Below are 13,873 nucleotides of genomic sequence, written 5' to 3'. Positions count from 1 at the left end.
TAAATATGTACAAATGAAACTCAATTTATTTGATTAAAAATATTTTATTTTGTTAAAATGCACTGATTTTTATTTCCTCTACGTAATATGTAGAGCTCTCATCGACGCAGGTGTTTTGGTTGATGTCCTTTCCGGCTGATATAGAAGCTAACATAGGAATTACACTTTCCGTGCATTCCACCTGACCGACAAGGTCATCAATAGTCGCCACTAATTCGGCAATAATTTTTACAGTCTCCTCCTTCTCATGCGAAAGAACTAGCTGTTGATAGTTTGAATCTATCAAAACAGAACTCCATAAAATAATTTTTTGTTCATATTCAAAGTCAAAATCTGTTTCATCAGAAAGTAAGTGATTGATATACCTGAGTAAAAATAACATTTCGTCAAATTCGAGGCTTTTTCTTAAACACGATATAATATTTTCTTTGACATAGGGTAGTCCTAAGACGAAATCTAATAAGCTACGTAATTCTAATTCTTTTTCAGATGATCGATTCATAAATTCAACATCAGGAATAACTAGAGAATTTTTTCCATCTAATTCTTTTATCACAAATGATATTAAACTAACAATAATATTCTCGGGAATATCTTTAAAATCCTTGAGAGACTTTTTGATTAATTGTATATTATTGTCTTCAAGTAACTGTGGGAAATATTCCAAACATATTTCTCTCTCCGACATTCCTTTGGCTGCCAATTCTTTCCAACTTGCTTTGCATTTCCACTGAGGTTTCCCTTTTCCCCAATCCGCCGTCAATACATCGTTGGATTCTTTGTCATTCTTGAACGAGCCAATCAACGACAGGGTGTTGCGATGGGAAGACAGGATGAAGGGCACAACTGCCAGGTTTTGTGTGGCTTCTAATAAGATGTATTCGGGAAGACACCATAATCGGGCTCCTTTGCAGAACAGCTTGAGGGGGTGGCTGTACGATCCGACACCAAATAGGACATTGAAGACTGCGAGCACGGCGCCCTCCTGAGCGGAGTCCGCACCGTATATGGCGATGTGCTTCCCTCCCATCCATGCAAGACTGACTTCTACATCACAACACACCCAAGGAACGTGACCAACGAGAGAAAATGAATCCTTGGTTAATTCATTAGAAAATAATCTGCCATCTGACCCTGAAAATTTAAATATTACGATATAAATATTTTTTTCGACTGACATAAAATACTCGTAATAAATTAACTTTAATTTCCTTAAATTAGATTATAATAATTTTGATTTATATTATTAAGGACAGAAAAGAACTTTGGTCATATCATATATATAAATCTACTGCCAACTAAGCGGCAGCCTACTTAATACATTGAAGATGTTTCAGGAGCATCATCTAAGAATCGTGTAAACCAACTTTGCTTTCCAATACATATAGCAATGGATTAAAATTTTAATACTAACCCTTTATAATATACCTTGGTATTATTAAACGGTGTTTATTATTATATTTTACTTGTAGAGGTAAAATGATATTTAATTTATTTAATGATATTTCTTTTGCATTCTTCAAAGTCAAAGTATTAACACAAAAGTAAATACTTGTCTGCCGCGATAGGCTACCATGCTGGAGGTCCTGGGTTTGATTCCCAAGAGGGTCAAAATAAATATTAGTGATTTTTCAGTCTAATATTTATTTAATATGACCCTGGACTGGTACCTGAAGCGGAAGGCTGATTACCTTTCCTTCGTGTATTTAACGATCAAGATATCACTGCTTCTATATGATGCAGTGTCCTATGCACCATTGGGGTGCGGATAAGGGTTAAAGAAGAAATACTGTATTATAAATACCCTCATTAAAGGCAATGGGCCAAAATATAAAAAAATACCCATAACAGGTATAGACATTACCTCAATATTCCAACACATCTACAGATGTGTCCACCAAAGGGTCCAAAAGTAAGGACTGCAGAATGCATACTAAAATAAATATTTACATTATAGAGCATAACTTACACAATACATGAACTTGCGGAGGATGAGCACGAGCCGATATTGTAACACCGACAACCCTCCCTCCAATGAGTTCCTCTCGCCGCACTTGTACCTTGTGCACTGTCTCTACAATAGGAGTGTTGATGTCGGTGTTCAATTCACAAGTCAATATGTAATGTTCTTCGTTCTGTTTGCATACATAACATATGTAATTTCTCTCTTCCAATGTAAATATTGCCACTTGGTTAATGGCGAGTCCTTGATCTATCACACTGGAAGGTTCCAAATTCTTTCTAGCGTATAGAGCATATTGGAGAGCGGCACAATCGCCGTCCTTGAATACAATGATTCCCTTTCCTTCATTGTCTCTGATCAGCTTGAAAATCGGTTTGGTAAACTGTAAATCAAATATTATTAGTAAGTATATGAAGCACATAAAGATAACTCGCAATCAGAGAATGTTCACACTTGATTACGTAATTTGGTTCTTTAGCCCGTGACATGAAACAATAGTTTCTTCTGTGTGACTATCACAGATAGATGTATGATTTGGCAGCAGTGTATTTGCTTAAAATATGGCTAGATTTTGCATGGCTTCTAATAAGTTGTATTCGGGAAGACACCATAATCAAACTCCTTTGCAGAATAATTTGATAGGATTCATACTACGTTTTAACATCTCTCTAAATATGACAAAGCAAAATTCATTTCTTGTCACAGTGATCAGGTTAATAATGCAAGTAAATATATAAGAAAATGTATTTGAAAAACAAAAAACACAGTTCAACCACTGTTGTGATTTATTTTTCAAGCACTTTTGAAAATTTGTGGCATAGCCGAGTAACCACAATGAAAATTTGGAAGCTTTTTTTTTTGATAACTGATACGAGCAGGAGAAAATTTGTAGGTCACAAATTTCCATATTATGTTCATTTTTTTGTGTCCAATCGCGGTAGAATACAAAAACTGAAAAATGTTAAAATAATTGAATTGTGAAGACATTATTTAAATGATCTTTGCTAAATTCCATCATCATATCCACTGAAACATAATTTTGAAAAACATTTTTCATTTAAGAGTGTTGCTGTATAATTACCTTATTCTTTTTTAATTTATCCAAAGTGTTAACTTGATTGTCCCACACTTTAATAATATTTTCATTAAACACGCCAACATACTGATTTTCTCCCATGTCATATATTACTGGAGCTGATATATGGTCTTTCGACGTCCATCCTCCCACCTGTTTCTGATCTGAAAGCTTAAAATGGAAAGAAAAAAAAATCGTATAAAAGTATTGTACATAAATTTAAAATAACAAGCAAAAACCACTTTAAAAATAAACGAACTACGAACATATTGTGATATTTAAAATTTAATTGCAAAAAAGACGTCGCGATTCAACTTTAATTTATTTGAGAAACTTACTTTGTATCTGGTGACCACATTTCTGCCTAAAGTTATTATTCCACAACCTGGATCACTATCTTCTGATACGCCTAAAAATGACTTTCTGTCAATAAGTGGACACAAACTATAATACGATCTCAGTTGAACCATTATAATTAATTTTTTATTTCAAACCAAATCAAAACTGACAGCCCCTCCAAACACGTGTGACACGTCCATAGATGTTAGATTACGCCACAGACCACCAACGTCTATAGATTGGTCATGCAAAAAAGCGCTGGGGATATGTTCATAAATAAACATTATTCCGAACTTATATGAATGTCCACTCCTAAGTAATAGAACGTAATCCCAGATATCAACAAAAATATATTTTGAAAGTGACGTTTGACACCTCACCGCAGGCATGTCGAAAGATGTATGAGTTAGCATTGATATTTTGTTTTATCCATAAAAATAACCATTAATTTGAAATGACGAATAAAAATGTTTGTGTGGTTGTCTTGGGTGATATCGGAAGAAGTCCACGAATGCAATATCATGCATTATCGCTCGCCCGCTGCAAATACGATGTAGATCTCATAGGCTATGCAGGTTCCAAACCATTACCAGATATAATCGATAATGACCAAATAACGATAAGAAATATAATGCCACTGCCAGAGCTGCAAGGACCTAAAATATTGCAATATGTTTTGAAAACCTTTTGGCAAACAGTTAGCCTTTTGATGATTTTATTCATTAAGAAAAGAAGTGACTTTGTACTTTGTCAAAATCCTCCAGCTATACCGACACTTCTCGTTTGTTGGTTGTATTGTCTTTTAGTCCGAGCAAAGTTTATAATTGATTGGCATAATTATGCATTTAGTATTATGGCATTATCGCACGGGGAAAACCATCAGCTTGTAAAAATAGCTAAAAAAATTGAGTTCTTCTTTGGTGCCAGAGCGCACGCTAATTTGTGCGTCACTAATGCAATGAAGAGAGATTTATTGGATAGAAATATTTCGTAAGTTCTGCTATTTGCCCTTATCACATCCATTTACGTTTATAAATTGATTCATGTTTATTTTATTAAGTTAAAACAGGGTAAAAAATAAAATAGTTAATTTGATTACCAACCCTAGATACATAAAACCATATTTAAAAGTTAACTTTTCATAATCTTAATCAATATTAACATTAAAATGGCATAAAACACAATTCCATTTAAATGTCTTATTTAGATCAGTGTTCCGGAAACCTTTTTTCACCTGCGACACACCACAATTCTTCCTTGTATTCCGCTATCACCAAATGCTAAAATATATATGTATTCTATTAAGAAATTATTGAGTTATTGTAATTTAAAATTTGAAAAAACGGCAATTTTATGAAAAAAAATGTCATTGTGTATTAAATACACGTTGACAAATTATATTTGTACTTAAATACGTTATGAAAAATTATAAAATGTCAAATACATTGAATTTGACGGCGGCACAACTGAATCCTGCTCACGGTACACAAGTGTGCCACGGCACACCAGATGCGGAGCACTGATTTAGATAACTTATGAATATACTATTGCACAGTTTGAAAGCAATAATTAGCTTTGAATCCAAGTTTATGTTTGGAAATTAACTGTAAAAGCTATCACTAACCAACTGCATTTTTATTAGATTATTTGTTATTTTCAGTGCCAAAGTACTCTATGATAGACCTGCTGACATATTCCATCCGATATCAGATAATGAGAAACATGACTTCATAAGTAAGATAAGCGTTCAATACCCAGAGTTTACTATTCCAACGAGATCAAATCTTAATGAATCTCAAATTGACGATAATGTTTCTACAATATTAACTGAGCGGGTGGGCACTGAGGTTAAGTTGCGGGACTCGAGACCCGGTGTGTTGTTTAGCAGTACGAGCTGGACCCCTGACGAAGACTTTCAAATTCTTCTGGATGCTTTAGAAAGTAAGATATTGTTACATAATATGTATGTTAAAACCACGAGTTTGTGCACTGATTCCTATGCTTTTACTACCTTGCATGTGGTCACTGGTTTAATTCCCGGTTGGCATAACACATGCATACTTTTTTTTAAAAACTTCAACAATGCTATAAAATTCTTTCAATTTCTTTGTTTCTATTGAAACCATATTTGTTGTAATCGATCTTATTTTCAAGATATAATATTTAATTAAATTCAAGCTTTTCTTTATAATTTTAGGGTTTTAAACTTTTTAAAGATTTATTTTTAAATGAAATTTTAACATACAATTGTGGTATTATATTTACAGTATTGAACATGAAATTACAGTGTGTTTATGTACTTTATAGCTATTACAACTTTAGGAGAGCAGTTTAGCGCAATATTTTATTTATGCTTCGATCACTGAATAACAAAAAGACTGAGAAATTTACAAAAATGTAAAATGCAACCACTAATTATGCAGTACGTTCTAGCATAATAAGTTCCATGATCTTTGATTTGTCTTAAGATTTATTTACATTCAAATTGCTTGTAGATTATGACCAAGCATCAACAATAAGCAGTAATTCCCTTCCAAAATTGATCTGTGTTATAACCGGGAAAGGTCCAATGAAAGACTATTACTTGGATTTGATTGGGAAAAAGAAAATGAAGAATGTTGAGGTGATCACTCCTTGGTTGGAAGCGGTTGATTACCCAACGATGGTTGCAAGTGCAGACCTCGGAGTCTGTCTTCACACGAGCTCATCTGGATTAGATCTGCCAATGAAAGTTGTCGATATGTTCGGGTCAGGTTTACCTGTTTGTGCATTCAAATATCAGTGGTGAGTTGTTTTATAATCAATCAATTATTTATTTCCAACATTTTGAGTGTGTCCAAATACTTGTTCACAAAATCTGGATTATCTCCAATTACAGGAGTTATTTTCATATTATTTTTTGACATCTCACCAAAGATGAAGAAGAATATGGAATGTCAAAATCGAAAAGAATATGGAATATCTTTGATGAGATGTCAAAAAATAATACAATTATATATCTCCTCTTTACACACTTATGTCAATCAGACAGCCCAAAAAATATGAGAATATTTTATATTACCTGTTTTTTTTTTTATAACTCTTCTGACCAAACACTTTCCCTTGAAGATACTAATTTTACTTTTTACAACGCAAAAAAAAACTATTGCATGTGAAATTTAAAAAACTTATTATCCTGTACAAAATGATAAATATATAGTTAACTTCAACCAATTTTTTTATGATTTCAGCTTAGATGAACTTGTAAGAGATGGTGAAAATGGACATGTGTTTGAAAACTCAAATCAGTTAGCAAATCACTTCAAAGTGTGGTTTAAAGGATTTCCTAAAAATGCAGAACAAAACAATGTTGTGAAAAAATATAAAGAGAATATAAACACATTTTTCAATCAGAAATGGGAGAGCAATTGGGAATTGCGTGCTAAGGCATTTTTTGCTTAATGATAAAAAAATATTATATTTGTAATTTTATAACATCGTGATTTATAAAATGTACAAAATAAATTGAAAATATATAGACTCTTGATTAACAGGGATGTTTCATATTTACAAAATAATTGGAAGAGTAGGTTCCAAAAATCATACAAAAATATTCATTTTTAAATAGTCAAACCCAGATTATTATTGTTGTCCTTTAGAAAAGAATCACGAATTTAGAAGAATACTTAACACTTTTATCATTTTAGGTTTCTGTTTGAATTAAATTTTTCTTCTATTCTAATTAAAAGTTTTGTTAATTATTACCAGGAAATCAATTATCTGGGAAATTTATTATAAAATCAAGAGTCTGCTTTATTAAAAAAGTAGTGATTATTATATGGGATCAATTATTATCAAGTATTTAATAAAAATGTAAATTAGATTTACTGTGTTTTTGGTAAAATATATCATTTTCCTTTTTTTATCACTTGGTTTTCTTATTTAATATTTATTCCTTGCAATGAGATGGGTTATGGTATTACCTCCTAGACAATAGTACTTCTAGTACGTGATAATTGTGGTCCCGTGGGTTATGCCAAAAATTATATCAGAGTTCACCGGTTCGATCCCCACTCTACCAGACTTGATTTCTATATTAAAACACAAGATCTTCAAACTTACCTGAAAATAGTGAATTGAAGTTTTTTTACGACTAAGTACAGCGTGTGTTTTATCAGCCACTACAGTGTGTGTTTTATCAGCCTCGTAAAGTGAATTGGTCAGCAAACAAATTTGATTATTTTACATTGCAAATAAAAAAATATTCGAAACATAGAACAGATTAATATCCAAAGCGATTTTGTTCAGCATAGCGGCAGCTATCCCAACACACATAACCATGGGCAGGTCAGTTTTGAATATTGGAATGTGAAATAATCTATATCGACACTGTCTTAAGTATCAGCAACATACAAAGCAATGCTCCGTATAGTTTCAAAATTATCAATTATACCACGAACAATCAATAAAAATGAATAACAAAACTACTACGAAATTTTGGAGCTTCGTAAATAACAAGATGCTAAAGTAATGAAGTGAATTTTGTTTATTCAAATAAAGGCTCCATACCTACTATTGAAATTAAGGAAATGAAAATTTAATTAACACATTGTGAGCTCTGAAAATACATAGACTTCCATATTCCCGTACAAGTATTCAGTTACACAGTTTTTATAAGAAAAACTGTTCCTATATTTATCAAGTCATATCCATCAGGCACTCAGGAATGGATTATGATATATATGAAGGTTCCGCCATACGCTTTATTGTATAATAAAATTACAATGTGCGCAAGTAGGCCTATGTAATTTAATATTTAGCAATAAGAGTAAATTACCTGATAAAATGCAATTAGCAAAAAATAAATACACTTAAATTAGAAATAAGTAACAAGTTATTATGTAAAAATTAAAATTTATTCAAATATGAATACAGCGATAGGACCCCATGTATTCGCTTACTACCAGCAAAATGTGTTGAGTCAAAAATTCAGTATTGCAAATTATACAATGTTTTACAAGATTAGTAGCAAGTTTTCCAATAATTTTATGACACTAAATATTAAGGTAGGGACTGATCGGAGCATTTTGTTGTAGCGTAACGTCGCTCGCGGCAAGCACTAGGCTCGCTGTACTGACTTATACGAATGCTCGCATCATAACGTGTTACGTTACAATGAAATGGCTCCGGTCAGTCCCTACCATTAAGTAAACGAGTGTACCATTCAATGTATTCCGATATAAACTACTAGAGTTGACCCCAACACACAAAATGAGCACCTGAGTATGTGTTTTTAAAACGCCGGTGATGTTGGAAATACCACAAATGATTGCATCCCATTGTCGGTATATTAATAGCGAATTTTTTAAAATTCAGATAGAATAAATTCCCAATACTTTCAGAGCAACAACATTAGTAAAAAATATTTTTTTGAATGAAAAAAAAATAATTTATATTTGAAGCAGTAACTTAGTGATTTTCCATTTTATAATTGAAATGTAACTTTGTTTTAAAATCAAAAGTTACATTTTAATAATTAAAAAAAACAAGTGTTTAACGAGCAGATTGAAATATAAAATTATTCATAATAAATTATTATTTTGAATTACTGTATGTTTCAATCTTCTCATCAAACATTTGGTTTTTTTTTAAATATTTTTTACAAATGTTATTCTGAAAGTATTGGGAATTTATCCCGTCTGAGTTTGAAACATTGTCGCTATTACTGTAGGGACATCGGGATGTAATCATTTGTGGTATTTCCAACACCACCGGAGTTTCAAAAAACACATACTCAAGCGCTCGCTTTGATAGAAAGTTTTTTTTTACTGAAAGTAAATCTTTTTGACTTAATCATTTTAGCTGGTGAAGCAGCAAAACAGTGCATTTAAATCATGGGATCTTTGTACATAATATAATATTTACAACTATTACACCAACAACTTTTCAATTTCTTGTTGAATGTTCTGGATTTGTGGTTTTAGTTGAGATCCTTCATTCACCGTAACCGAGCATGCTATGATAGGTCGCGAGACGCCACACGCCCTACCCAAGGCTTGCTTGGACCGTAAAAATACGTAAGGCACATTCTTATCTTCGCACAACAACGGAAGATGCAGTAATATCTCCAGCGGCTCGGCGTCAGCAGCCATGACGATGAATTCAGACAAACCCCTGTTCAGAGTTTTCGTAGCTTCATTTGCGCCTTTTCTTAATTGCTTGTAATTCATAGCCTGCTGAACCAGATTCAAGATTTTTGACGTCAACGTCGCGTCAGCGAGGGGGTACGCCTTAGGATTTACTTCGTCAGTCTGAAATGCAGCACGTGTTAGTCAAGTCAAATATTCAAGTGACGGAAATGAAATAAATGAATAAAAAAGTAACGGAGGCGTGCTTACCATTTTTAATTATGTCAATAAACCTCTCGGCGATATCCTTCGCTTCACTGAGGAGTATAACTTCACAGCAACTTCAAAGTTAAGTAGTCAATAAACAACGTGCCGCAAGCAACGATTTTTGTTTATAACCTCAAAATTTTTGTTCAACGTGATAGAAACGAACGCACGCGCGCTGAAACACAGACTAACTATTTTATATAAAGACCGCCAACTACCTCGATTTTTTATGGCTGGAAGTGATATTCGCCAGCGGCCGGAAGTGACGTAAACGGCTAGAAGTACTAAGCTCCCGGCTGGGCGTGACTTCGCCGCGGCTGAATGTCAAATCCACCCGCCGAAATATTTATCATTCATTTTTCAGGTTAAATGGTATTTATATTGAAATTTGTTGTATAACATATTTTCAAAATTATAATATTAATATTACAAAGAAGATATTTCACTATATAAATTTATTTATTTCAGTGTAAACAAAAATAGAAAGGTCACGGCTAAAACGCGACATTTATAAAAAGAGTTCAGGCGATTAATAATGGTTACTCAACTCAGCCTTACAATGGTAAATGGTAATGGTAACTTTTTTGAAATTATTATCCCAAACTATGTATAAATATAAGGCTTTTCAACAAAAACAAAAACGATAGAATTTTCAAATTACTATATTATATTTAAAATTCTAGAAAATACAATATTTTAAAAGGGTGGAAGGAGTGCCCACCACTTTCTGAAGTTATGTTTCTTAACGGGGGTGCCAGCGCCCCTTTGTGGGCGTTTTGGAAGTCTGGCTAGGCGTTTTTAAATTTTTTGCATTTGGGGGGTGCTGCAGAAGTTCAAGGGAGCGTTGTGTTAAGTAAGAAAAACTACACTTTCATACGCAAAATTTAACTTTAACTTTGGCATAATACTCAATATTATGAAGTTCTTCATAGACGGATTTCTATTTTTCTATCGATAATTGTCTATAACCATAGTATGTCTATATTTATTTGAAATATTTGAACAACTTGTTGGTATCTCGTATTTTTCGTTCCCGTTTTGGTGTTTTTGTTAGTGTATTAGTGTGTCTCGTCATTTTCTGGTCGTTTTTCGAACAATCTGACGTTTACGAGTCGACCCCCCCTGCGCTGAAAGTAACGTCAAAGCAATGTTACCACCACGAATACATTTTTTTGGTATTGCCAGTATTAAAACCGTATATTTTTCATACGTGCTAGGTACCTACAACATAACGAGACGTGCGGATATGTGACACTTCCCCCCTCAGCAGCACAGAGAAAACGGAAAAAAGGAAATGCTGGAAGGCGGGGCTCAAGGAGGCCGGGAATGGATTGAAACTCTATAACTCTACTTTTTCACTCCAACTTCGTTTATATATTTTTTTTTAAAAACACCTACAATATAAGATTTTTAAACTACATACCATTTGATTACTTTCTTTGACTACACTAAATGTACTTTTAACTAACTTAATTAAAACTTTAAACTACCTTAAATCTACACCACTTAACGCTACACTATTGAACAGCGTCGGTAAGACGAAGCGGCCAAGGCGCTCCGGAGGCAGGCCCGCGAGAAAGAAGACGCTGTGAGGAGTCGCGTATGAGGGTGCAAGTGGGCCCCGTATAAGATGGCATTAGCGGCCGTGTGCGAGGGCGCGTGCCTGAAGCTGACCGATGCTTCAAGTTTCAGCTTCCCTTACGACAATTTGTATAACGAAAATAATATTTAACATATATATTTTTACTATTGCGGAACTGAATTTTCGACCACGCTCAAACGCCTCACGTCATATGTATAGGCTAAGAAACTTTAAAAAAAGTTGAAGCCTTAAGGTGGGGACTGACCGGATTCATTTCATCGTAGCGTAACACGTTGCGATGCGAGCATTTGTATCGTCAGTACAGCGAACCGAGCTGCTCACCGTTCGTTACGCGTGCTCCATCCGAAGTCGGACGCTCGCCGCGAATGTTACGTTACGACAAAATGCTCCTCTCAGTCCCTATCTTAAGTAAAGCCATGATAATCTATGTTGCGTTAGTCGTAGATAGATTTCATGTCACTTAGACGTTAGGAAATTCAAAAAAGGGTATATGTATGAGCCCAGTTTTTTTAGGCGCATGTACAGATCCTGGTTCAAATTATAAAATTAGCCTCAATTAAATCAATTTCAACTCCATTCAAATCCTTAAATACTAACAGTAATAAACAAAAAAAATGTAAATGAAATCCAATTTACATATGGTTGAGATTATGTTTCTATTTTTGATGACAAGTTAGAACCTATTTCATTGTAAAACATTTTCCCTATGATGTAAAAATATCGAGGTGTTTTGAATGTAAGTAGGGCACCAATCGTTTTAGATATTTTCAAAGTCTATTCGTAATTTAACTTTTTTTGTCTATTCTCGTCTATCACTGTCCATCACTGTCTATGCTCCCAAATGGTTCTCTGCGTGTTTTGTTGCGTAGAATGATAAATAAAAATTAAAAAGTGCTTCATTAGACGTAAAAGTATTAAAAAATACCTTCAATCTTTACCTAATTCTTATGATGCAAAGAATTTTACTCTCAAAGTCGGGTTCTAGTACGTGATTTCGTCAATTTCCTTATGCCAAATTCCAATGTTGTGACGTTCGTATGACATTGCAAATGTTTATTTCCGCATTACCTCCTAATGTTGTCTTTTTTTGTAGGTGTGAATAATCCTAGTTTCGAAGATGTCTGGCGAAGATCATACCCTGCCCGTGGAGCTGGAGAAACTCGAAATAGTGTCTGGGAAAGGGAGCCCGAGTTCGACGTCCGCGGATGAGAACCCCTTCCAGCGGAGAAGCTCCGGGGCTCGGGGAAATCTCACGCTCTGGGGAGGTCGCTGTAACTGCTCCTTGAGCAAGAAGTCGTCCAGGACGAAGGGGGTCTCCAAGAGAAACAGCGGCAAACTCTTGAAAGACCCCGTTCTCAAGTACGTCAATACATGCTGCCAAGGTATCTCGCGATCCGAAGAACTGGCCAACTCATTATCGACCGTTTCTCTATCCATCTCGCCCAAAACAGCCTCCAGGACAGAGGAGACTTGCACAAGCACCGAACAATTTAGTGACGTTGTACCTGTCCTAAATGACTTCCCATCCCTCGTCTCCGGATGCAGTCAGCTCCGAATCTCTAACGGGAGCGGGTTCTTCATGTCGGAGAGCTTCCGAAACCCCCAATGCCGCGATAGTGATAGAGTAACTAGTATTGGGAACCCAGGAAGTGGACCGGGGGGACAGAACGGGATACGCGCGTGTTCTCAGCAGGCTCTGAATCCCCCGTGCGATGTCACAATAGACGAATTGGCCAGCTACTTTGAAACCCTAGTTCATATCCCTAAAAAGATGTCAACTATGGCAGAGATGATGTATATATAATACCTGTTTACGTTGACTGATAAACAATGTTTTCGATGTAAGTACAGTGCAAATAAAATGTGAAAATTTAACATTTAATGTCATCCTCCTTACATATCTATATTGAATTGTATAGTAATCTTCCTCAAAATTTCCATTGAAAAAATTGTCAAGAAACTTAGTAAGTTTGTGTGAATATTGTATTATAAAAATATAAAACAATTGTTGCATAGATTCAATTTAATGTAATATAATGATATTTTTAAGGTTCATTGTTCATTTCTTCTTGAGTCATAATTTAAATGGTTAAAATAATGTCTATTACATTTGAGTAGCGTACTATTTTAATAAATCTTTTTCGATTTTGTATTCTGAAAATCACTTATTTTGTATTTCTTTATATTTATGTAAAATTATATGTTTTCAACAAGATTTTTCCTATTTTCTAGCAATTTTTAGCGGTAATGTTTAATTCTCATGTTTTAATAATCTCATGGAATAAATAACCATTTTAATTTTAAAATGAGCTCTCTTTTATTTCACCTGTTTACTGCATAAAACTCGATGATAATAATCATGACACAGAGTTGAACTGAACATCACCCACCACTCCCCTTAGGCCTACATGTCATTCTAAACTGCTCACTTCTGACAAAGAACTTGTGCAATATTTGCATACCGATATCAAATAATATGAATAAATAGGAGTTTACACTGGGGTTATAACAAATAACTA

General features: G+C 34.1%; 4 protein-coding genes across 4 annotated transcripts; 2 read left to right on the top strand and 2 right to left on the bottom strand.

Moving 5' to 3' along the window:
* Nucleotides 1–24: 24 nt before the first annotated feature.
* LOC148304702 (nucleolar protein 11) lies at nucleotides 25–3,596 on the bottom strand. Its single transcript, XM_088267908.1, has 4 exons — nucleotides 3,377–3,596; nucleotides 3,045–3,209; nucleotides 1,970–2,345; nucleotides 25–1,134 (listed from the first exon to the last, which is right to left on the bottom strand). Exons 1-4 carry the CDS (start codon nucleotides 3,506–3,508, stop codon nucleotides 53–55), a joined length of 1,755 nt encoding a protein of 584 aa, XP_088124034.1. The 5' UTR covers nucleotides 3,509–3,596; the 3' UTR covers nucleotides 25–52.
* A 138-nt stretch (nucleotides 3,597–3,734) lies between these two features.
* Nucleotides 3,735–7,281, top strand: Alg1 (ALG1, chitobiosyldiphosphodolichol beta-mannosyltransferase). Its single transcript, XM_088267911.1, has 4 exons — nucleotides 3,735–4,367; nucleotides 5,038–5,318; nucleotides 5,873–6,161; nucleotides 6,608–7,281. The coding sequence occupies exons 1-4, from the start codon at nucleotides 3,832–3,834 to the stop codon at nucleotides 6,816–6,818; spliced, it is 1,317 nt and encodes a 438-aa protein (XP_088124037.1). The 5' UTR covers nucleotides 3,735–3,831; the 3' UTR covers nucleotides 6,819–7,281.
* A 972-nt stretch (nucleotides 7,282–8,253) lies between these two features.
* Nucleotides 8,254–9,932, bottom strand: hoip (NHP2-like protein 1 hoip). Its single transcript, XM_088267912.1, has 2 exons — nucleotides 9,755–9,932; nucleotides 8,254–9,667 (listed from the first exon to the last, which is right to left on the bottom strand). The coding sequence occupies exons 1-2, from the start codon at nucleotides 9,755–9,757 to the stop codon at nucleotides 9,287–9,289; spliced, it is 384 nt and encodes a 127-aa protein (XP_088124038.1). The 5' UTR covers nucleotides 9,758–9,932; the 3' UTR covers nucleotides 8,254–9,286.
* A 2,239-nt stretch (nucleotides 9,933–12,171) lies between these two features.
* Nucleotides 12,172–13,660, top strand: LOC148304699 (uncharacterized). The gene is made up of 2 exons (XM_088267833.1): nucleotides 12,172–12,338; nucleotides 12,448–13,660. The coding sequence occupies exon 2, from the start codon at nucleotides 12,472–12,474 to the stop codon at nucleotides 13,156–13,158; it is 687 nt and encodes a 228-aa protein (XP_088123959.1). The 5' UTR covers nucleotides 12,172–12,338; nucleotides 12,448–12,471; the 3' UTR covers nucleotides 13,159–13,660.
* Nucleotides 13,661–13,873: the final 213 nt, after the last annotated feature.

The sequence above is a fragment of the Brachycentrus maculatus genome, unplaced genomic scaffold, assembly GCF_059751285.1.
Source record: "Brachycentrus maculatus isolate JH-2025_06_01 unplaced genomic scaffold, ASM5975128v1 h1tg000306l, whole genome shotgun sequence".
NCBI classification, from domain to species: domain Eukaryota; kingdom Metazoa; phylum Arthropoda; class Insecta; order Trichoptera; family Brachycentridae; genus Brachycentrus; species Brachycentrus maculatus.
Note: the sequence above shows the minus strand (reverse complement) of the source record. Positions and strands in the feature narration are given on the sequence as shown.